The sequence below is a fragment of the Choloepus didactylus genome, chromosome 9, assembly GCF_015220235.1.
Source record: "Choloepus didactylus isolate mChoDid1 chromosome 9, mChoDid1.pri, whole genome shotgun sequence".
NCBI lineage: Eukaryota > Metazoa > Chordata > Mammalia > Pilosa > Megalonychidae > Choloepus > Choloepus didactylus.
This window is the reverse complement of record NC_051315.1, coordinates 32,493,233-32,519,168: the sequence shown is the minus strand read 5'-3', so window position 1 is coordinate 32,519,168 and position 25,936 is coordinate 32,493,233. Positions and strand designations below refer to the sequence as shown.

The window sequence follows — 25,936 nt, the reverse complement described above, 5'->3', positions numbered from 1 at the left end:
AAAAATGGATTTAAGGCCCTGAAATTCGCTTACAAAAGCAAAGAACAACAGCATTGAGTGTCACTACTTTTTATAACAAATTTAGATGAACAGCACAGCAAAATGGGTTTTTAACATAAAATATTGCCAATCGTGATTTATATTAATAATTTCCTACATTGCATAATTTCACTAGTATTAATGTTTAAAAAAAGAAAGAAAATTGTATGCTTTAGCTCATAAAATGAACACCTTTTTACAAAGAACCCCACATCTTCCAGATATTAATAGCATTCAAATTCAGAATGAGAATTTTTTTAAGTGTGTGTACAAAAATTATTTCCTAAGAAGATTAGAACAATGGGAAAACTGAGGAGCATTATAAACATGAGTTTGCCTACACTCTGGTAGTAACAAGGATCTCTCTTGGGTGCCCAGTGATCACTGGCATCAGTGCAGTTCTGCGTACATGTCAAGACCCAAATAGGCCCCTGATGTTTTCCTCTGAATGTGCAAAAGTTATATTTACTCAGACAATCTAGTACTCTAGTTATAAAGGGCTAATAATAACCACCTGAATCTTTGCTTCCTTTTCTGGGAAGAAAAAAAGCAACTTGCATCTAGAGACTGGGCAAGGCTGATTTAGAGCTCAGTTCTTAATCTTACATAAGGCGAGAAAATTATTGTCCTAGGACTATGTAGACTCCAATTGTAGTCAGTCATTAAACATGCACCCAATATTTTAAGAATAATATAAAAATGCTTTTACATATGAGAGGCAAGCAATGTCTTGAAATGTTCTAGTTTCTGGAGTCAAATAAACATATATTTACATTTTCTTTGCTAATTACTGCATACATGAACTTGAGAATGTAATTGATAAGCCTTGATTTCTTTATCAGTAAAGGGGAAATAATGCTTCCCTATGCACAAGATCTTATTGTAGGAACTAAATGACATTCATTTGAAGGCACTTAGTACAATGCCTGACATGTACTAGATGTTCACCGTTTTAGGTTTTTTTGTTAGTTTGGATTGATGTTGTTTTTGCATCTACCACTGAGCTAGCTTTAAACTGTTTTTGTTCACTAAGAAATAAATGCACTCTGAACTGTTTCCTCCCTTCCCTCACACTGCTTCCTCATTAACTTCTTCCTTAGAAAACAAAAACACATTTAATACATTTGTGACAGAAGGACTAACCAGTCATTTTGAGAACCTTGGCCAATTAGGTTCCCTGGACATCCTGGAAAACTACACAGACAAGTTGTAGGACAAATTTCTTCTCTCACTCTGCTCTGGCAATACATTTGAGGTTAAAATATAAAGTTAATAAGGAATAATTTAGTTTTTTCTATGTCATTGCATCTTTATTTAGTATACTTTTTTAATTGTAGAAGAGTAGTATTTATAATGTGTGTATAATGATAACGAAAATGGAATTTTCCTTTATTTGATCACTGAACTAGCATCAGGAATCAGATCCTTTTATTCTTTCTGCCATGAAAAACATCAAATTATATCAAATATCAACATGCTTGTCACTTATTAACAACCATTAAGATATCTGCATACATTCTTTCAGTGAGAATATATTCATTGTGCAGAATTTGAACTGAGGCTTGAGAAAGAGACTTAAAGGGGATAGAAGATATAGTTCCTGTCCTAAAGGAACATAAAATCTTGTCGTGACAATGAAAAACAAAATCTTAATGGCAGGAAGACAAAATTTACAAATACATAATTATAGCCTTATTAGCTATGCAAATCATTGATCATTTATTGAGACCCTACTAAGTGTGAGGCATTTTGTTAGGCATCATGAAAGTTGTAATGAACAAAGAATAGTCCCTTTCATTTAGGACTTACATTCAATTGAGTGAATAAAAAATGATAGAAGAGTAATAAATGGGTGTAAAAATTTAGCACAATGTAATGATGTAATAAATACTCAATTGTTCCTAGCCATTATTATTATTATTAACAACTATATTATGTATGAAGTAAGGTGTTCTATTTTGAAATATTATATGCTATGTAAGTTCAAATGCAAAGAGAGGTGTCTTAAGGAAATTGCAAACTTGAGGGGGCATTTTCTTCAGGATGTGTATGCCTATATATAAAAGAAAGAAAGAGAGAAGACTGAAAAAAATAAAAGGAATATGGTAAAAGATGCAGCAGGTTCTCCCCAGAGTTGTGAGGGGAGAGTTTAAGATGCTAGTTTTGCATTGGATGGAGACTCATCTTTTTAGATTAAAAGAAGAAGGGAGAATGATGGTAGAGATTTTGGTTCAATTAAAGGTAGTTCAGGGAGCTCACCTCATATGAGTTGCACCCTTTGAAGTAAGTAGGAAAAGAGACCAGCAGTTGACAGTAAGGGAAGGGGAGTAGGATTGGAATGCTGAGGAGTGGAGAATTAGAGTAATTACTGTGGACAATGTGTGAAAGTTCAATTATAATCATAAAAGAATATCCTATTCTGATAACATAATCTGAAACAAATTTATATAATTGCTTAAAGTTTCTGGAGACATTTTTGGTACTCTGGGAACAGAAAAATTAGACTGGATTTTAAGTTGGCAAGGCAAGAATGATACAGGAATAAGGCTCAAAGATGGAAGACATTTCAAGCTCCAAGCTGAACTGACAGACAAGTAAAGTCAGAACAGTTGAAATGGACTGGGGGACTTGCCAGGGCCTGATCATCACAGTGAAATATCTGTTTCAGGGGGATGAGGAGCCAAATGACCCAGAGGGGCAGAAGGCTGGAATCAGAGAGTAAATTTCCAAGTTCTGTCTCTTAGAGACAGAATTGTCCCAGGTTTAGCCCAGTACCAGGGTGTGGCCATCTTTGCTGTTGGACAAGAGAAAGTCAACACATTGTGAAGCCAGGATTCTTCATAGACTCTCCTTAGAATAATGGAATTTCCCAGGATGATAGTAATGGCAGCCTGTGGGAGATATAGTAATGGGACAAGTGTCATTGTACTTGAGCTAAATAGGCAGTGCCTTAAGTTATGATGATGAAAATGGATGACTTGAACTTAAAAACCTACAGTCACAGATTGAAGGCTCTTTGAGTTAAGTGCATCTCCTCCATGTTTTCTCTCAGTAGGTGCAGTGCTTACATAGCATTGATCTTGGTAAACAGGTTGTTTGTTGACTTAGTGAATAGATGAATGGACAAATATATGATGAGTGAATTAATAAAACAGGAACACTGGTTGGAAATGGTAGTATGAATTAAGGAGTATGTTGACCCATCCTCCTTGCTCTGTGTGTCAAGACAGATGAAACCAGGAACAGCCTCTGCTGGAAAGGTCTGTGAAGGATTGGATATTATCAAGGGATGACACAGTTTCATTTAATCTGAAGAAGTGAAACGCATGTAGGAGAATATCATTAAGCATGTAGGGGGATAAACAAGTAATATGTGAAATGGGAAGGCAAAATGAACCGTGAATAAATTTCTTTTTTTGTCTCCAGTCCTAAGTTAAGCTTGAGACATTTTTAATATGCTATAACCATCAAATCAAATAATGATAATAATAAAATAATAATTTTTAAATAGTTAATAAAAATTCACCTTTACAAGGTATTTTCAGAAAGTTATTCTGTATTGAGTGCCTTTGGAAACTTGATGAAAAATTAGAAAAATCCACATTAGAAAAATGCAATATTTAAATATTAAATGGAAATTTAAAATAAGCATCTTGGACAGGGAATTTGAAAAAAAAAATTCTCTTTGTCTCAATAGATCCAGTTCTGGATCATCCAGTAAGCATATAAAACAAATATATAGGATTCAGAAGAGCAGGGATATGGAAAAAAAAAAAGTGAGAGGGAAAGCTGTTAAGAATTTAATATTTTACATATGTGTGTATGTGTGTGTGTATGTATTTTAATTGGTTTTCCCCATACTAATTTAATGGTGTACCAATGTGTATTATTTTTAATTACTTATGGTGTCATATTTCAGCAAATGAAATCATATCAAATCAGTTAGGCATGATAAAAATTATAATATTAAAAAAGATAAGCCTCTTTCTCTCTCATTGAGTTATGATATTTTGAAAGGAGCAATGAATGAAGTTAGGATACATGCATTCTACATCCAGGTCTTCCGGAAATTAGTTATGCTAGTTGTGTAACTTTAAATGAATCATTAACCTTGCTTTACCTGTTAAGTGAGGAAATCAGATGAGAAAAGTAGTTTTCAGACTGTACCCTACCGTATCCTTTCTTCTAATGAAATTTCATTGAGAAGTGTGGACAAAGAAAACAAAATGCGTGGGCTGCTGTATTCGACATGAAATGGGAGGTTCTCAGGGGCCCTTCGCCTCGCATGATAGTGTACCAGGGGCCGGCTTCCTGGGCATGAGAGGTGTGCGGTTGCACAGGGCCCCCTGCACATGGTTTAATGCTCTGCTGTTGCCGTCTTGAAATTCTTAATTTTTGAACAAGAGAACTCACATTTTCACCTTGTCTGAGGCCCTGCAAGTTATGTAGCTGGTCCCAATCATACTTCATACCATGCAGCAGGAGAGTAGCAGAGTATGAGTCAGGAATGGGAGGGGTGAAATCAGGGATTCACTGCCCAAAGTACTAAATAGAAATGCCAATTCTGTTCAGATCCTGCCTGGGGTGTCTGAGGCTGCTGAAACCCAAGTAAAGCGCTAGACCCAGATTAAAAATTTTGCCTGAGCAAGAAACACCAGGGTGCAAGGTGTAACTCTCCTAATTTGCTAATATTGAAGATAAGGTTAGTAGGCTAAGCAAGCAATTAGGCCTCTTTAATCATAAGTTCTGTGCATTATATCATTAATATAGAATAAAGAATAAGACGTTTTTTGTAACTTTATTACCCTTCTAGTTTATTAACTTCCAATTACTCTTATGTGGAGTTTAAATGAAAACTTTTAAATGAGTTAGCTTTCTTATCTGGGTAACAGAAGCCACACAAGTTTGATCACAAGGCATTTCTCAGCAAGAGTTGACTGGATGTATACTGTTAATCAATTGTACAAGATCAGTTTATCAGATAATTCAATTAGTACCTAAATACTTAACAAGAAGGGAGACATGCTATTTAAACCATGCCCTGTTCTTGCTTATGGTGCTTGTGATGTTTTTATATGTCAGAAGAGTCTGGTCATCTAATTAGATATTTGTCATGCAAATCATCATTTTAAATTTTTTTTGAAATTAATTCCATACAATGAGTACTTAAAAATAAAGTAGAGGAGATAGGTTCTGAGCAGAGAAAAGCAGAAGTAGCACTTGACAGGTTAGAGGGAGGGTCGTTCTCAGACTGTGATCACTGCGTATCAAGAAGAGCCCGTCACTTCCCGACTAATGAATGCTGTGGTTTTACTAGCTTTGCTTGTGATTACGAGCAGCTATCTCTACTTCAAAGCAAGACTACCCGCAAGAAACAACTGGTATCCCAAGCTTCTTGAGTATCTCCTTCATTCATTCAGCAGATATTTATTAAGAACAGTTTCCTTATGATGTTGCCTGTGGTTACAAGTCATTCCCAAAACACTTGTTCTTAAGCTGTGTATGCAATTTCCCCATCAGAAAGCTGGGCTGCTTTGTGGTTTTAATTGAAAAGAATACAGATAAAACTCTCTAGGCCTAGCCAGTGAATAAAAAAAATAATTGAGTAGGCAATTAATCGATTGAAGTTATAGAATTCTGGAACTTTGAGGGTACCCCAGAAAGCATATACTGGCTCATTTTACAGCAGAGGAAAGAAACATCCAGGAGCACAAAACAGCTGAGGCAAATGAGGAGTCCAAGGATCTTGAATCCTGGTCTAATCATTTATTGAGTACCAACCACGTGCCAGGGACTGTATTAGCCACTGGTTATACAAAGCAGAATAAGACATGGTCCGTGCCTCTATTAGCTCACAGATAAGTAAATCAGGGATTACGATGTGATGTGATAGGTTCAGTGATTGAGACGTGCAGATGATATTCAGAAAGTGCAGATGAAGTGTATGAACTCAGGTCAGGAAGGTTACCCAATGGGGGAGGAATTCTGCACCATTTCCTAGCACCTCATTACCGAATGTCTTATTTAGCCATGTGAGGCAGAGGATTGAATTCCTAAAGTAGTGGTTCTCAAACTGGGCATGCATCCGCATCACCATCTTGCAGTTCCAACCCCAGAGCTGCTGATTCAGTGATCTGGAGTGAGGACCAAGAATTTGTATTTCAAACAAATTCCCAGATAATATTGATGCTGCTGGTCCCAGGACCACATTTTGAAAACCACTGTCCTAGAAAATCCTCAGGTGTGGCAGGTCTGTCCTGAGAAGGTGTATGAAAAGAGCACTGGATTGCTAGACAAACATGCCTCACTTCATAAACTCTCTAAAATATAATGCAGTATTTTAAGAGTCCTTTCAAAATATACCAATTCCAAATTTATAGATTAAACAATAATGCAAACTATCAATTGATATTATCTAACTTGGGAATAATAATTTAAAAAAGATCATGGATTCTGCGCAGTCTGTACCAATAAATAGAAATCAAAGTAGCCTAAGAGTTACTCTCTAAATCTTGATATTCACAATCCCTAATATAAAATCTAACTTTAAAATTGGACTCTGTCTCTGACTGGGCTGCTTCCTGCTGCTTAGGGATATATTTCATACCACAGAGGACTACAGTCCCCACCCCCCTGTTCATTCTTCAACCCTCTTTCCTAAAGCTCTCACACAAGGGGAACTTTCCTTGGCATCTGAACATGTGTTCTGCGGAGAAAGCCATGTCAGAGCAGGGGTGGAGAGATGAGCCAAACTGCTGTACAAATTCCCAAGGAGAGAGGAAAGCTCTGTTGCTCCTGACGACCCTTCCCTGGCTTCATACATCCCTCTGTACCAGTCGGAGGCTCTGCTCTGCTGCCTGGGTAGCTGCGTAATGAGAAAAAGATCATCCTCTTTCCTCATGGCTGTTTTTAAATATCTGGTGCCAATATGTATTTTGGAAAACTTCTGCAAAAATGCACACATGCATTTTTATAATGAAACACTTAATTCCACTAATTAGCCAGCTTTAAACAAAGTAGCCTTGAGAACTTATATACTTCAATAACTGCTGAGTATATACTTCTTTAAACTGAAAAATTTCAATATAATGACTAAATTAAAAATAATTTTCTATGTTTTCTTATTATCTAAGTTGTTAATAAAGAGACTATTTTTCAAAAAGATGACAAATACAGTTACTTAGATTTATAATTCTTTCTTTAGGTTCCTTATCCTTAACTAAAAGCCAGATTATAAGATAAATATATCATTTCTACCTTACACTGAGGAAGCATATAGATACATATAATTTTCTATTATACATATATGTATTTCTATGTCTGTATACCACAGAATTATAAACATTTTATGTATATGGCACTAAGTATGGAATCACAAAATTAGGAAAAGTAATCAGTCAACATCATTGTGTCCCCATCCCCAAGCACACGGTCATGAGTAGACACTTGATAAACAGTTATTAAACAACGGATGGATGAATGATTCTACTCAGTTTTTAAAATATACTTGCCTCAGCTTTTCTGGACACACCAAGATATTTTCTTTTCAGATGATTTCATATTCCTCTTGATGCTTATCAGAATGGCTGAGCATATTATTCAAATATATTTATTCAATTTTTAAATGCAAATTAAAAATATACTGGGGACTAAAACAGAGATAATAGAGCACTTGTCTTCCCATGTGAACACATGCTTGTTACAAATAGAGAAAATAAATAGTAAGGTGCTACAAGCAAAGAGAAGGGAATAGAAATGGAGAAGGAATAAATATCAGGGTCTTATTATGATATAACTACTTAAAAGCACTAAGTAAAAGCTACTTTTAAGTATCTTTGAGAAAATATCTTAAAACAACTAGATTATAAGGCTGACTGACATGGGGGCCAACCTCTTTTCCTTAGGGTTCAATGAACATTATTTTTAGGCAGTAATTTTTAAAATCAGTCTATATTGATACTTATCAGTATCTACCCAAAAATATCAATATCTACCCCAAAATATCAATATCTAGCTAAAATAGACAAATATATCTATGAAAGTATCAGTGGTAAGCAACCTTAGTAAGAGTGAACAACATATTCTGAAGAAAATTGAAGCTTTTCTGACATGAAGGGACCTAGAAAGTCACCATAACAATATTAAAATCCACATGGTGATGCAGAAACATTTTTAATAAATGAAGTTCTTTTTTTGGATAGAGAAAAGTTTACCTGACCTTAGGGAAGGCTGAGATATTTGCAAGATTTTAGGGTAAATTTTAGGACTAAATGCAAAATCCCTGGAGAAGGTATAGGAAGAAATTACTTGAGATTTCTTGTGAATTTTTGTTATGGTTTGATCATAAATACCATGCAAATATCCTTTCTCAGTGTGTTTTGGCAGTTCTTCCAAGGAGAACAGGGAGTGCAGAGGATTACAGACAGGAGGGAAATGAGGTTGATTTTATACTAGAAAAATGCAGTGAGGGAAATTCTATAACTTTCTAGCAAATTTTCTACCTCATTCCTGTGTCCACTGTTCAGTATTACAAAACCCATGTAAAAAGCGAAAATACAAAGTTCCAAATGGAATCAAAATCTTCATCCTTCTCAACAATTTCCAGAGTAACACAATTTAATCCCATCAATTTGTTATGGTACTGTAACAGGATGATTTTGGTTCTAGGAGACTGAACCCAACTCAAACTAGCTAAAAGCAGAAAAGGCAAATATATTTGGTCCCCAGAATACAAGAAGGGTTGACAACAAAGTCACTGGAAAGGCAGGGAAGCAGCTTGGGCTTGGATATGTAGAGCTAGAAATTCACCATCAGGAGCAGCCATCTTGTCTCCTCTTTCTCTATGTGTCTGCCTCATTCTCTTTCTTCCTAAAGCTTCTTTCTCTAGATGGCAAACATCAATTCTTTAGTTCTATGTCTTATAGCCACAGTCACTTAAAAAAAAAAAAAAAAAAAAAACTGCCTTGATGCTCTCTTGGGAATAAAGTCTTAAAATCGTTGGGAGGGGATTTATTGGCCTCAGCTGGATCCACTGGTTACCGCTAGACCAATCAACTGTTTCGCCTAGAAAGGATAAGATTGGCTCATTTCAGGCGCAGGTTAATCAGTGGTGGCTAGGGGGACAGGATCATGCAAAAACATGGCAGCTCCATTGGGTGCCATAAGATTTGAGGATAGGGAAGTAATAAAGGAGAATGCTGTGGTGCTGAAAACTTGTATGTTACTAGTACTCATAGCATCCCCAAGGAAAAAACACTCTACATCCATGGCCACTGCTACAGGAGAAAATCACATAGTTTCTGCCTAGCTTGTGGGAGAGTCAACTCTATTCCACCTAAATGACCTTGGATATAATGAGAAATATATGCTATATCATAGCTATACCACATGAAAAAGAATACTGATGGAGCAGATTTAAATCACCTTCTTCATGAAACATTTTTAAATACACATCTGAGCCCTATCAAACTCTTGCATTTATTTATGATCACTACAGAATTGAGTACATAATTGTTCTCCAGTTGTCTGAGTCCTTGGTCCAACTCTAGGTTTCTTCTCTTATGCTTCCTTTTATTGCAAGACCTTGACACCAAGATTAGTGTTGAAGACCTAATTTACTCTTTATTTATTCCATAAATGTTTGAGAACCTACTAATTTCTAGGCAATGTACTCAATGCTCAGGATATAAAGATGATCTAGAAACTCTCAGTGCCTTAAAGAGAGCACATAATTTGATGTCTTTTGTCCCCATTGCACTTACATAGAAATCTAGCATGGCCAAATTTGATCTAGCAAGTGGATTGCCTCTCCAAACACCAGTAGTTTATCTAGGTGCAGTTTAGTTTGCCTATCCAGAAAAATCAGAATTTTACTCCCTTTTAAGCCAAAAGGCTACAAATGCAAATCCAGTTGAATTTGCATTTGATTACATTTCTGATGGAAACATTCATATGCAAATGAAAATTCATGCAAAGATAGCCAGATAATTCAAATAGTTGCTGAAATATCAAGATAAAATTAGGAAAGTAAAGTAAATGTACATCCATCCATATTTACTAGGTTACACTAAGGTCAGGAAGTGGGGAAAATGTTCTCGAAAAACTTTTTTAAAAATCAGTGGCTTAAACACTTGACAACATTCCAGTAAGTCCAAGTTCAGAATAAAGCTGCTACATTGCTTTCTACCTCCAAAGCATTAAAAAAAGAAGTCAGTCACTAGTAAAATCAGAGTAGTTGCTAAAAAACTGTTCATCTTGGATCCAGCGTTTTGCCAGCCTTATATTTTCTTGCCATTAAAAACAAAAGGTGATTTTTTATAAAGCTGAAGTCATTCTGATGATCCAAAACAATGAACAAATAGTTTGTGCAAGTTGGCAGTTGCTACATGCTCCCTAGTTACTTAATGATGCTAGTTAAGTGACACCATCAAAATCACCACCAATTAGCATCCTTTGGAAAGCATCCATAGCACAGTGAGTATACCAGTGGAAAAAAGATTTTCACCAGTGACCATATTCTATTAAATCCCTTTAAGAAAAGACAAAAAAAATTCAGAGTAACATATAAAAGCTTAATGCATGATTGTACATTTTGAACCTATTTTGGGCGGAAATCAGACAGCAGCCCTTGTTAAACTTAACCAAAGTTGAGATGGCAAAAGAGAAAGGTTTGAGATCACAGCATTCAGGATTTTTAACACTGCCTTCAGTAGTCTACAAGGAGTAAGTTTCCTTTTATTTGATCCAATGTATTTGTACATAGTTTTGAGTCTTTGTAAAATTCCAATGTTCCCTCCCTTGGTGAATGTCACCTAGCACCCATCAAATTTTAAAAGCCTGAACCCAAGGGAGGGTCTTGGCATCTCCCTCATGTCTAATGACTTTACTTGTTAAGTATCTCTCAAGTCCAGCTGCTTCTCTTCCTCCCCATCACCCATTCGTTAACCTTTATCTTTTGCCTGGCCTAGGCAAGGGCCTCCAAACTGATTTCCTAGAATCAACTTTTCTCTTCCTTCAATCCCTGCTCCATACTGTAGCCAGAATTTTCTTTTAAAATGCAAATAATCATAATTTCATCCAATCATCCTCCCTGCTTAATATAGTTCAATGGCTTCCTGTTCCTCTTAGAATAAAGACCCAAATCCTTAACACAATTATCCACGCTGCATGGTCCCTGCCTGCCTCTTCACCGTTGCATCAAGGAGCTCTCCTTTCATTCTCTGAACTTCAGTGCTGTCTGTTTACATTTGAAACTCACCTTGCTCCTTCTACGCATGGCATCATTGCAAATGCTGCTCTTCCCCAGCTTCTAAAATTAGTTAACCTCATACTTTCTCAGTTAAGGCTTCCCTGGTTGTCTAGACTCCATCGAGTCCCCTGTCATTTCTTTCATACTGCCATATAACTTCCTTTCATAATACTTACTCAAGTTGGTAATAACTTATTTATTTTTGAGATAATGTCATTTATATTAATCTCTCTCATAGTTTCCTGAAGGGAGAGACTAGATCTGTTTTTCGCTTTCTAAGCAAGACACAATGCCCATCACATACCAGGCATTCAGTAAATACTTGTTGAATTGATAGAGGGTTCCACTTTCTATTCTTCTCATCTATAATCCACAAGTTCAAAATACTGCACACTGAAAAAAATATATTTTTGATTGACTTGTTCAAGCATGACCCTGCCACAATTAGTGGTGTAGTTTGTAAAATACTGTTAATATCCTTTAAGGCAGAGAAGATGAGGTGAAGAATATAGTGAATCAAGGTTAACTGCTCTTAGAAACTATGAAAGTAGGATTCTGCCATTATTTGTACAGCAAAGGACTCTTTGTCAACTACCTTTGTAACAGCCACTCACTCAAATCTGTCATATGCAGAAAAAAAAAAATCTGTTCAGTATATTTAAGGAACAGTTTATTTCAGAAATTCATCTAGAGGTTTCAAATAGTGTCTTATGACACAGGTTGCTTAAATATTGGTTTACAACTCTTATTTCTTTCATGGGAATAGAGTCATAATTACAGAAGTTAAAATCATATGAAAATCACACAGCAGTTTAGCCACTTTCTTGCTTCTTCTGTTATTTTTAATTTTATTTCTATGAGCTGTGAGTTTAATTTTCAGCAGCTTTAAAATATTGAGCTAAATAGTGAAATTATAGGGAAAGATAAACTGCTACATTCCATGATTTTTTTAAAAACAAAATTGCATTAGTATTTTTCTAGGAATATCTATCTTTTAGTATCTAAATCAGACTATGTAGTCCCAGCTGTCTGTGATAATCAGAGGGTGGAGGGTGAAAAGCATATATTTAGCAACAAGATATTTTCTGTGGTTAGGAACATAAAGTTTAGTGGGTAATTAAAAATTAAATACACCTTTCCTTAGAGAAAATGATGTTTTATGTCAACTATGAAAGTAGCTTTGAGCTTATATTATCTCTCATGTTTATGGATCTTAGCTCTATTTTTTTTAAGTCTACTAAAAAACACTTTAACATTTCTTCCTTCTCTGTGAATTATGCAGATTACTATTCCAGGAAGAAATAAATATAATGACCCTCCTGAACTTAAAACAGAGTGTCCTTTTGTTTTACTTATAGTATGGCCCCAAATAAGCATTCAGTCAATAACTAGTCATATGTGGCCCATACAGATAAACCAGGTATTTGTAGTTTTATTGCAAGTCAGCATTTCTTACTAACAATGATGTAAATGAACTTGGGCTCCTAGGAAGAATGCCCTACAAAGACATTTCTTCTTCTTTTATGATTTCAGTTAAGAATGCAAATTGCACAACAGACTTTGAGGAATACTTTGCCAAAAGAAAACTAGAGGAACGCGATGGCCATGCAGTTAGCATCGAGGAGTACCTTCAGCGCAGTGACACGGCCATTATTTACCCAGAAGCCCCCGAGGAACTGTCCCGCCTTGGCACTCCAGAGGCCAATGGGCAAGAAGAAAATGGTGAGGCTGTAATTCATTTTTAGCCACTACACTGACCTCTGCAGCTGTTACAATTACAAATGCACTACATGCCTGGGTGTTTACCTTAAAATTTGAAGAACAGCTGCAGAAGCATGGAATTTCATGAGCAAAGATTAGAACTGTAATTTTAGGGTATTGTGAATTTTTTTGTCAGCAAATTTGTGTCATTTGTACATCCAATAAAGAACAAGAACAATTAGAGCCTATTTCTAAGAGATAAAAATATCTAAATTTATTCCTATCTTTCCCAAATATTTTACTTTGGGGGGGGGTGGGGTGGAGTTTAGAAATACTGACCTTAACCTTGTGTTCTCTACCAGTACCTGAAAAGCTCCCTAGCCCTGACACTTCCTGAGTTGCATGTGACTAAAGGTTTCATATGAACCGTCAGTCACCTGAAGAGAACTTGTTCACTTCTCAGCTGTTTAATCCTCCCCCCACCCCAAAGCTCCAGTAATTAATTAATTTTCTAGCGCCGTGTGAACTGATTCCTACAAGGCCGCCCGGGTGTGCGCGGGGACGGTGCGCGGGGGCCGGCTGCGATGATGGCACTCTCGCGGAGCAGATTGCCCTGATTCCTGTCATACCATCCCGGGCAGTCAGCCCATTAGCTGCCATTGATTTACTGACCTTTTGGCCTGCTTCTCTCTCTCTCTCGCCTCTCGGCTACAGACCTGCCACCTGGAACTCCAGATGCTTTTGCCCAACTGCTGACCTGCCCCTACTGCGACCGGGGCTACAAGCGCTTGACATCACTGAAGGAGCACATCAAGTACCGCCACGAGAAGAATGAGGAGAACTTCTCCTGCCCTCTTTGTAGCTACACGTTTGCCTACCGCACCCAGCTCGAGCGGCATATGGTGACGCACAAACCAGGGACAGATCAGGTGGGGGGCTGGTTTTAAGTGATTTCTTTCTGTAATAACCCCTTAGAGAAATGATATTGCTTTGATTGGCAATCATTATTAATTTTTCATGGCATTTTGAAGATGCAGATCTTTTAATGGTAATAGCTTTAATTGAGGTCTAAATGATTTTTTGATGGTCTCTTCTAATATGATTTAATAGTCTTATGTTCACGATCGAATGAGTGTGTTAATTTCTAATTTAGAAATTTTATTTGCACTTTAACTTGACTTTAGTTTCATTTTTATGTTCCACAAAAAGTGAATGAAATGGTAGCATTTTAATTATACATTATTAAACATCTCAGCAATTTTAATACCATTTTTCACCTAGTCTTACTTAGAAATATATTTTTTTCTATAGGATGCAAGTCATAGAAAAGAAGTGTGTATTTCTTTCATTTGTCATGTAACACCTTCAATTACTTGGGGTGTTTTTACAAGCTGCTACTATTATGTGAAATCTAATTAGGCGTTTTAAGGAAAATTAAAAAGGCATGTTATATATATATATAAATATATGTATATAGATATAGTAAACTGAATTAATACCAAAATATTAGATATACATTTAAAATGATCCCTTCTTGTTATGCGTATTTGTAGTTAAATGTTAAAATGGCTCAGCCTCTTTTTGGCTCATTCATCTTGAAAATAAATACTCTGTCTTGAACAGGTAAGCATAGCTTCATAAATCCTTGAAATGATTTGAATAGGATTGATTCACAGGGTCCCTTAAATGTTTTCGCAAAACTGCTGCTTCTGTCCTCCTAGGAGAATTGACTGTGCACACTGACCTTATGATGTGTTCAGACGGTAACAAAAATGGTGTCTGTTAAGTCAAAATAACCAGTGCTACAGACCTGAAATCACTCTAGATAGCTTTCCACCATATCTGTAAAATTATTGAACAGGATTTTCTATTTAAAATTCTTATGTGTTTTTCTTCTGGGCTTTATTTTCTTTGAAGAAGGAAAACGAGCATAAGCAAACACAACCAAGCAATGGTGATAATACTGTATTATGGAATTTTCCTGTTTTAAGAGAACAGCTCATGTAAATCATTCCATTTATATCTGATTGGGCTTGTCACCTGAATGTTTCTCAAAGTTCAGTTATAAAAAATAAGCTTGCATAGTTACACTTATGTAACAGTTTATCTTCTCTTGCTTATGTGCACAAAAACTCCAGGAAAAAAAAACAAGTGCCTAGACATTTATCTAGCATAACTGCTTTAAATTTTCACAAGCAGAAGTGTGATTGTGTTGGCGCATTATGAATGGTAGCTTTGGTGTTGAAAAGTCTCCTCATTTGCTCATGGCATTTACAATTAGTAAATTAAAATGATTGTATCATATTAACAGTGGCACAACTAAAGTTTATAGTAGTCCTCTGAGGGCCGTGGGGGGAGACAAAGCAGCTGTTGCTGTTTGTTTATGCAACTCAGCAACATATGAGCACTGGTCCCTCAATGGTGCTCGGCGGGCTGGGCTCCGCTTGATCTTTGAAGGTTGCTGCTGTTTGAACAAACCTCCCTGTGTCCCATGTAACACCATCTGTCTCACTAGGAATGTGGGAAGATTCAGCACACCCTAGCAGTTGTCATACCGTTTCTGTGCTGTCTTTTTGCAAAAGGCTTTTGTGTCATTGCTGCTTGAAAAAGGCTGACCTCCTACCTTGAGCATCCAGAGTGGATGACTGTATTTTTTTTTTCTTTCAGAATTCTAAGTCACACTGCTTTTTTTTCCCCCTTGTTCAAAAAGGTCAGCTGTGTTTGATTGTATCTTTGCCGCTTTTAACTTGTCTTTTCAGCAAACTTTTTTTCTCTTTTTTGTCCCTACTCCCTAGCACACTACTAAAAAGGAAAATGAAAAGTCATTGAAATCTTTCCTACTGGCCTATGATAAAACTCCTCAAACAGCTATCACCCGAGATATTGTCTCTTACATTTGATAATGAATCCAATCTGATATGCAATACCTCAGGAAAAACAGGGTTTATGTTTGCTACCAGCACAGTGAATGGGATGTTTAAACATGCTTATCATGTAATGAAATATTTATAGCCAAGTTTCTTTGTTTGTTTTCTGTTTTTCTTTTCTTCTTTAAATTTGGTATTGCTTCAGTACCAGATATACTTTAACCTGATACAGAAATTTGATAAACTTAGTTATATGTATGTTTTGTTTTTTTGTTTTGTTTTGTTTTTTTGTTTTTTGTTTTTTGAGGCTATTTACAATTTTTATTTTCTCCTTGACGGAATAGTTGGTTTCTGACAGGGAATCTTCAGGTTTTAAAATCTGCAGTAAATACAAAGAACCACAAACATCCTTACAGTCATACTTTCTCATCTCCAAAGGCTCAGAGAAACATTTTAGAAAAGAGACTCTAGAAATAATTCTAAAGGAAGGGCTGGCTGCACATGTGAAAGCACATTTTTTTTTTTTTTTATTTGTTCCAATTTTATTGCCAACATTATCACTTTTATTGCAACTCTGAAAGACTGGGCCGATAAATAAACATGCACTCAAACCTTTTGGCCTGTCTCAAAAATAGAGGACTTTTAAAAAATATTTGTAACACATTTTCTTTGTTCCTCCTGCACAAAACTGATGTCAGTCTTTTTCCTTTCATAGCACCAAATGCTGACCCAAGGAGCAGGTAATCGCAAGTTCAAATGCACAGAGTGCGGCAAGGCCTTCAAATATAAACACCACTTGAAAGAACACCTGCGAATTCACAGTGGTGAGTAGCAGAGGTGCTAGTGTTTGCATTTGCATTTTTGTTTAATTAGGGGAGTTTTGTTTTTTTTTTTTTAATTTAACGTGTGTATACTTAAAATTGCTCCAGAAATTAGGGGAGTTTTTAGATTGTTGACAATTTGCACAGTTTTGTTTGCAGCATTTTGGAACTACTAATTTATTTCAGAAACTATGTATGCCTGATTTGTCCTCATGAGATTTCTGGTACCATCTTATAAAAGGAATAAGAAGGCATACACTTTTTCAAAATTCCACATGCTCGTTATTCAAATTATCAAGTCATAGAGGCTCCTTATTCTCCTTTTCACACCCCTTCTAGAGATTAACTATTTTTGACCTGAAGAAACTCAACTGGCAGTTTCTGAAGGAAACCCCCTTTTTATACTTAACCATGAAAAAAAAAGTTGAAGAATTTTGGATAGGAACTTGCATATGATAAATGTTCCCTGATTCCTGGGAGCTATATATTATGGAATAATATCTTACCATTGAGATTTCTTCTCTGTAACTAGTTTGACAGTTATAGAGCTCTTCTAAGCATTTTATTATCAAATTGGATGCTATTCAAAGGACTAGTTGGATTGGTAGATTCAGTGGAATCTCCACAGAGTTGATTAAAGCCGTAGCTATCCTTCCCTTTAAATACTGTGACATCTTCATTGTGCTACTGGCCACACATTAATCTGAAACTCTGTTTAAATGGGAGGCTGCCAATGGCAAGACAAGATTGGGGGTCTTGGCTGAGAAAGCATAAATAGCCCTCACCTTCCACTGCTAACATCTTGAATTATACCCCACCAGGGTAGATAAAGCCCAGAAACGGTATGGTCAAATAATTCTAATCTAAACACGTAGAATGCAGAGGTGCCTCCTTGTGTTCTTTTCATTTGTTTTCACAGGTTCTTGTCTTGTTAGACACATGCAGTTGTTATCTAAACAAAGAATGTAATGTTCATTTTCATTATCATTTTAGGTGAAAAACCATACGAGTGCCCAAACTGCAAGAAACGTTTCTCCCATTCTGGTTCCTACAGTTCACACATCAGCAGCAAGAAATGTATTGGCTTGATCTCTGTAAATGGCCGAATGAGAAACAATATCAAGACGGGTTCTTCCCCTAATTCTGTTTCTTCTTCTCCTACTAATTCAGCCATTACCCAACTAAGAAACAAATTAGAGAATGGAAAACCACTTAGTATGTCTGAACAAACAGGCTTACTTAAAATTAAAACAGAACCACTAGACTTCAATGACTATAAAGTTCTTATGGCCACACACGGGTTTAGTGGCACTAGCCCCTTTATGAATGGTGGACTTGGAGCAACCAGCCCTTTAGGAGTTCATCCGTCTGCCCAGAGTCCAATGCAGCACTTAGGTGTAGGGATGGAAGCCCCTTTACTTGGATTTCCTACAATGAATAGTAATTTAAGTGAGGTACAAAAGGTTCTGCAGATTGTGGACAATACGGTTTCCAGGCAAAAAATGGACTGCAAGGCTGAAGAAATTTCAAAGTTGAAAGGTTATCACCTGAAGGATCCATGCTGTCAACCTGAGGAACAAGGGGTTACTTCTCCTAATATTCCACCCGTAGGTCTTCCAGTAGTGAGTCATAATGGTGCCACTAAAAGTATTATTGACTATACATTAGAAAAAGTCAACGAAGCCAAAGCTTGCCTCCAGAGCTTGACTACTGACTCAAGGAGACAGATCAGTAATATAAAGAAAGAGAAGCTACGTACATTAATAGATTTGGTCACCGACGATAAAATGATTGAGAACCATAACATATCCACTCCATTTTCATGCCAGTTCTGTAAAGAAAGTTTTCCTGGCCCCATTCCCTTACACCAGCATGAACGTTACCTTTGTAAGATGAATGAAGAGATCAAGGCAGTCCTGCAACCCCATGAAAACATAGTTCCCAACAAAGCCGGAGTTTTTGTTGATAATAAAACCCTCCTCTTGTCATCTGTACTTTCTGAGAAAGGAATGACAAGCCCCATCAACCCATACAAGGACCACATGTCTGTACTTAAAGCATATTATGCTATGAACATGGAGCCCAACTCTGATGAACTGCTGAAAATTTCCATCGCTGTGGGCCTTCCTCAGGAATTTGTGAAGGAATGGTTTGAGCAACGAAAAGTCTACCAGTATTCGAATTCCAGGTCACCATCACTGGAAAGGAACTCCAAGCCGTTAGCTCCCAACAGTAACCCTCCCACAAAAGACTCTTTATTGCCCAGGTCTCCTGTGAAACCTATGGACTCTATAACATCACCATCTATAGCAGAACTCCATAACAGTGTTTCGAATTGTGATCCTCCTCTCAGGCTAACAAAACCTTCCCATTTTACCAATATTAAACCAGTTGAAAAATTGGACCACTCAAGGAGTAATACTCCTTCTCCCTTAAATCTTTCCTCCACATCTTCTAAAAACTCCCACAGTAGTTCTTACACTCCAAACAGCTTCTCTTCTGAGGAGCTCCAGGCTGAGCCTTTGGACTTGTCATTACCAAAACAAATGAGAGAACCCAAAAGTATTATAGCCACAAAGAACAAAACGAAAGCTAGTAGCATAAATTTAGACCATAACAGTGTTTCTTCATCATCTGAAAACTCAGATGAGCCCTTAAACTTGACTTTTATCAAGAAGGAATTTTCAAATTCAAATAATCTGGACAGCAAAAGCACTAACCCAGTGTTCGGCATGAACCCCTTTAGTGCCAAACCTTTATACACGGCTCTTCCACCACAAAGCGCATTTCCCCCTGCCACGTTCATGCCACCAGTCCAGACCAGTATCCCTGGGCTACGACCATACCCAGGACTGGATCAGATGAGCTTCCTACCACATATGGCCTATACTTACCCAACTGGAGCAGCTACTTTCGCTGACATGCAGCAAAGGAGAAAGTACCAGCGGAAACAAGGATTTCAGGTAATGAGAAATGTCTTTTTGTTCTGAAGAGTGGAGACAGAAATTACAGAGCTTATGTGCATGTAGGAAAACTAAATCTTAGTGAGAGCACCAAATGCTACGTTTTCAGCAAAAATAGAAGAGTTGATTTTAACTTGAACTTAAAAGTGAGTGGGCTGGAAAAATAAATGGATGGAACAGTGGACTATTGTACTATGTAAGCACGTTTGCTTTAACAGAAGATAGAGAACTTAATGTTTATATTTGAGATTTATTTAGATTGATATGTCAGCTTTTAGAAGTGTATATTGACAACATTTGGTAAGACTTAGGTGGATGCTAAAAATTGAAGTTTATAATGGTCACATACCCTTACAGATATTCATGATCTGCAATAAGACATATGTAAATTTGACACGGTATATAAATATATGCACATTAATGGAATATATCTTGTTTTGTCAAGAATAGCTTATTTTGTAAGTATTTTTTAGAATATTTTGTACATTCCACATGACTTCTAATGTAATTTCAAACTAATAAATAATTTATGGTTTACCAAATGCAAAATGCAGGTATGTTTTAACATGGAGTATAATCCCTGTTCACAAAATAGGAGCATAAATAGCAGCGCACCTCTGTAACAGCTGTTCCCGTATTCCAATTTGCAGCACATCTGCCCTCTTAGTAAATGTATTTAAGCCTGTTTAATCTTCTCTAATATTAATTAGTGGAAACATAGTCTAAGAAAACTGAACTGTGGGCTAGCAAGTGGAAATATATATTATTGTGTAAGTCTGTGCTCCTTTGGATCAAGATAAAATAAATATCAAGAACTTTAATAATTTACTGATCCACAGTCATTATTGCTTAATGCTGAAGGCTGTTTTAACATAGATAGAACATTGATAAAATGTGTTATTAATATTTCCTATTTCAAATTAGAAAATTAAATATAAAAATATAGCTTGAGGCCTTTAGTTGGTAGACATACATTTAAATAGATTGCATAATAACATTTTGTGCCTAAACATAAAATTTAATTAAAATGGGGTTTCTATAGCTACAGATCATTGCTAAAGTTAAGAACACTGAAAAATACACAAATTCAGGTCTTTAATTTTCAATCATGGATATTTCCTGTTATAAAGAAAATAAAGGATTTTAGAGAATTTTGCATTTTTCTCACCTTTAGGATTGACCGTTTTCTGTCCCTAGAACAGCAAACTCAACCACCCAGGGCGGAGTAGGTTTACATGTTTGTTGAAATGTGCGACGTCATATGTTGTTCGTGGAAAATAATCATTTTTTTAAAACTAGATCAATTAATGGCAATCACTTTAGAGGTTCTCCAAATGTCAGCCTGTACGAAGTTGTTTGTTGTAAACCCAAGGAGAAAAGACTGTGTTGAACTATGCGATTCTATCACAGGGAGAATTGCTTGATGGAACACAAGACTACATGTCAGGCCTGGATGACATGACGGACTCCGACTCCTGTCTGTCTCGAAAGAAGATCAAGAAGACGGAGAGTGGCATGTACGCATGTGACTTATGTGACAAGACATTCCAGAAAAGCAGTTCCCTTCTGCGACATAAATACGAACACACAGGTATGAGTGACTCTGACTAGCTAGTTAGAGCTTCCCGGCCTGCTGTACATTTCATAATATTTAATGAGTACACTTGTGCAACATAAGATGTAGCATATGCTGATACCTTCAACAAGGAAGAAATAATGCTTTTGCCTAGCTCACTAGGACTTTTTTGTTGCCTGTTTATTGGATCATTCATGTGTTTATGAGTGTGCTTGTCTTCAGATCTTCTGTGTTCATCTGTGAACCAAATTAACAAATCATGTTAAAGGAATATTTAAATGGCCAGGACAATGAAATAGTACGACACAAGCCAGTTATTGAAAATATTTTCAAATTCTTAAGCTGTGATGGACCTATATATGTAAAAAAAATTAAAAATTCAGTCAATGATGTATTAGTTTCATCTCCCAAACATCAAATAAGTCACTATTTGGGTGGAGGTGATTTTGTTTGGTTTTTATAAATTGACCACATTATGAATAAACTGAAAGTCTTAGTACTATAAAGAAGAGTCATAAGTAAAGTAATAGGCCAAAGGATCTATTGAAACTAGCTATATTTGTAAAACTAAATTAAAACTGAAAATTTAACTAGTTTATTTCAAATTCATACATTTACTAATTTAGAGCAATTATACAGAGCTGACAAGACAGCAGCCTAATTCTTCCCTCTGAGTAGAGAAATAGTGGGTCAATTTTTAAAAAGAGGGATGACGTTACATAGTGTGAAGCAAGTATTATTTCCCACTTTTCAAGACCTGAAACCAGAGCAATTCTGTAGTGGAGCTACCACTGTTTCCCTCACTTCCCTTCTCCCTCCACCCTTAGCAACAGGATAACTTGGCCTCGTCCCTGTCCCTAACTATCTCCATCTCATGGAGGATCTCAATCAAAATATTGGGGGAGAAGATTGGAAAACTCTCATTTAAAATCAGGAAGTCTACTAGCAAACATTTTCATCTGGAGGAAAAAATATTAACCCAACATTAACGAATTGGGGGAAAATTGATGAAGAGGGTGGAAAGAAAAGAGAAAAGAAAGGAATATAAATACTTTCTGTCACATTTTGAGGGTCTAAATCTATGGTACCTGGTACAAGTGATTCAAAAATATCCTTGGGAAGCACTTATACGCATCATCTTCCCTTAATTCCTCTCTGGGTATGTGCAGGAGACAGCACAAGTGAGTAGAATCAGCCTGAAAGTGGGGGAAAGGGGGATGATTTCTGGATTATTAAATGTTGAGAGTATTTGTGAGGGGCACTAGGTTGATAAATTCCATGCACTTACACCAGGCACTCCATATTTCTTTTTCTTCAACTATCTGATATTAATTGCTATTATTTTCAAAGTTCAACTAACAATACAATGATACTTTGAAGACAACTCAATTTGAATAACAAATCTAAACAACTTTTAGAGTTTCATGATATAATTTGATGTTTGAAACCTCAAAAATTTTCCTGCATTTGTCTTTTACTGGTAGACATTTTCCTTGGTGCCAAGTACCATCCGAGCATTTAAAATTACAGATAGTTCCATACCTAAGTTAACTTAATATTTTAATCTAGCTCAAATACATTTTGCATTTCATTATTCAGCTACAATAGGCACATCACTGAAGGCATCTTTCCTTATCTGATTATTATATGATTATAAGCAAACTCTTACCACTTACTACTTGATGAGTGTAAAACCTTTTTTTTAGTGAGAGCTGACATACCTATTGACATGTAATCAATGTATTTGTTTTGTATAAATTAGTCCATAAATTACATAGGTATATAGCTAATAGACCCAAAAAGTGACAAACCACAAATATGCATAACCATTACAATTTGAAAAGTAAACTGCCCTAAAAAATAAAAATAAAACGTTCTTGTCCTTTAAGATGCAAGAAGACCTGCTGCCTAGAAACATATTGCCTAGCAACAGGATGCTAACCATCCAATGGTTTCTCTAAACTTGTGATTAATTATCCTCCTGTTGGCTTCCCAGCTTGTCAGGCTTCCAGTGTGTTAACTTTTTGGTCTCCTGACCAAACATCTTATGACATTACTACTGTCAGTGTATCAGGTTCCATCAAAGTGAAGTTTTTCGTGAATTTTCTATTACTATGATATATGTGGAAATTCAGTGTATTTTCCTTCCCTAATTGGGTTCTGAAAGCCTTTTGTTTGTTTATATTGAGCACTGGTAATATTTTAAGAATGTATTAATATGAAAATTATAAGTGAGAATTGTGTCTGGGTTGATTGATTCTGAGGTTGGAAAATGGAGTTCAGTCATCATTTGATTATATGCTAATTATAAATGTGTCACTGATAAAGTGTATTTGTTGCATCTGTTGACAGTTTAACATATAGAATAGTTTACATTGAGAAGGAAATTATGAGCCACTTATTTTTAGGATCCTGTTCTCTTTTACCTGTTTAATTTATTTCCTAAGCAGATACCAAAGTTATAATACTAATTTTTTCTTACCAGTGGCTTATTGCTCTCTTGCTTTTCCTGGGACCTACAAATGGGACAGAGGAAGGAAATACTAAGTAAATGTTTACTTGAATAGAATTAATTGTCACAAACAAGGATTGAAAAATAAATATAAGATTTGAAACTCCTATCTGACCCTGTCAACTGATTTCTATTCCACTAAAATTTTAATCTGATATTTACTGAGTGCTTTCTCTGATGAGACATTGTACTAGGTGCTTTTAAACCCTCCTTATTTAGAAAAGTAATAAAAATGTTTCTACTTTTGAGTAGATAAAGCCTAGGTATTAAAAAAACTACCAGTCAACTTTGTTTCTCAGTTTTATAATTTTTTATACCACACATCTTCCATTTTATTACTAATTTCAGTTTGCATCCTAGCTTTCAAGTGAATCATGAACGTAGATATTAGAGAAAAAAATTACCCTAAATTTTTTTTTTTAATTACCGTAAAAAAGTTTTGATTCACTAAATATCAATTTGGATGTTTTTCTGAATCTTGTGCATAGGGAAATTTAATTCCAGGACATCTTGATTTGAATCAGGTAAACCAATCAAACCATTTTTTAAAAAAGAGGAATGTCCAAGTCAGTTCCTATTTAATCTGAGCTTATCAATACTTAACAGTGAAGATCAGTGGAGATTACGAGACTATTTAGTGCAAAGTATTGGTCAAAACTCCCCCCTCCTCTCAGATTCTGTCTTTTGCATGGCATAATAGCTGAACATTTTTATTCTTTCAGGTTGTAAGTTCATCATGTAGAACTAATATATTTATGTTGTAAACATATTGTTTATTATTGCGTGAACTCCCTGAAAATTGTAATCCCCTGTAACCATATATTAGCTGTGTTATGGGCTGCAGGTTTAGTGAGCATTCCCCAAATATTTCTAACAGGCCTTCACACCTGTTCTGGAGGGGGCCTTGTCCTTCTCTCACAACATTGTTCTGTGTTCCCTTCATTCAGAAAAGAGAGAGTCATATCAACTGTAATGTTCATTCAGAATTACTCACACCGTCTTTCCATGAAGCGACCTCCTTGGTTGACCTTTATGTGTTGCTGATATGATGAGACATTAGTATCCAAAAGAGGACTTAGCACAGTTCTACCCCAGTGCACATCAAAGCAACTAAAGCACCAAGACATTTTTCATCAAGTATTTCTCTTCTCTCCATTCAGACTCATTTCTTCCACATACCCTATTCGTGATGTATACATTTTGCTTAGAACCTGGCAAATTATTGAACGTGTATTAATGAATAAGAATAAAATTATCTAACACTAATTGAGTACTTACCACATGCAATTCTTGTACGGAACACTTGATATATGTTGTCTCCTTGACTCTTTATGCCCAGTCCTCAAGGTAGGTCCCGAAATGATCTCCCTTTTACTGACAAGGAACCTGATCTTCAGAGAAATTAATGCACCCAGGACACACAGCAGGTCATAAAATATGGATTTGAATCCAAGCAGTCAGACTTCAGATCCCATCTCCGCTATTTAACGCATCACCCTGCCCCTGCAAGATGAACTGCAGCCATTAGAAACATCTTATCCTGGCCCCTGAGAGCATCTATTTGTTTAAGGTCCAAGTCCACACAAGAGAAACCAAATTCGTAAAACAGCATCTTGAAGTTTCCTGGAAGGCAAAACCTCTATCGTTTTCCCAAATACACTTCTGCTTCCTGTTAAATTACCTTCCCACCATGGTGGTCTTGTCAAATGGAAAAGCACACTATCTTTCCAGGCTCCTTGGCACTCCATTTGAATTCTCCTCTCTGTCATCCAGTTTAGCTCATTCAAAACATCTTTCTTAAAAGTTAAGAAATGGCTTTTGAGTGGTTCGAATTATACTTTTTTCCCTTCGGAATATTAGCTGCCTCTTTAGTCCCTGTAGGTTTTTAGAATCTTCTTTATTTCCAACTAATAGTCACCAATAAATATCTTTTGATTTCTTATTTTACAGGTAACTAACTTTTTCTTTTTCTAATATTTTGCCTCACCACATATATTATTACTAATTTTATATTGGACATTCCCGTAAAATACGGGCCAATAAGGAAATAACATATAGCTATCTAGAGCATTTTCTAAATAGTGGCTTGCCGCACAGGCATTCAGTAACATTATTAACTACTAACTGAGATTATATATCACCGTATTGCTGAATACCTGAAGTGTGTAGAGTGGGTTCTAATCGTATATCATGACACTTAGCAAGCAAA

General features: G+C 36.2%; 1 protein-coding gene across 6 annotated transcripts in view; it reads left to right on the top strand.

Moving 5' to 3' along the window:
• The window catches only part of ZEB2 (zinc finger E-box binding homeobox 2), a 130,429-nt gene that overhangs the window by 98,067 nt on the left and 6,426 nt on the right, over positions 1-25,936 (top strand). For all 6 annotated transcript variants that reach the window (XM_037849940.1, XM_037849936.1, XM_037849939.1 and 3 more), the window contains 5 exons: positions 12,821-13,009; positions 13,703-13,917; positions 16,571-16,679; positions 17,670-19,639; positions 21,050-21,230. In XM_037849940.1, coding sequence (XP_037705868.1) covers positions 12,821-13,009; positions 13,703-13,917; positions 16,571-16,679; positions 17,670-19,639; positions 21,050-21,230 — 2,664 coding nt within the window. The remainder of the gene's footprint in view (positions 1-12,820; positions 13,010-13,702; positions 13,918-16,570; positions 16,680-17,669; positions 19,640-21,049; positions 21,231-25,936) is intronic.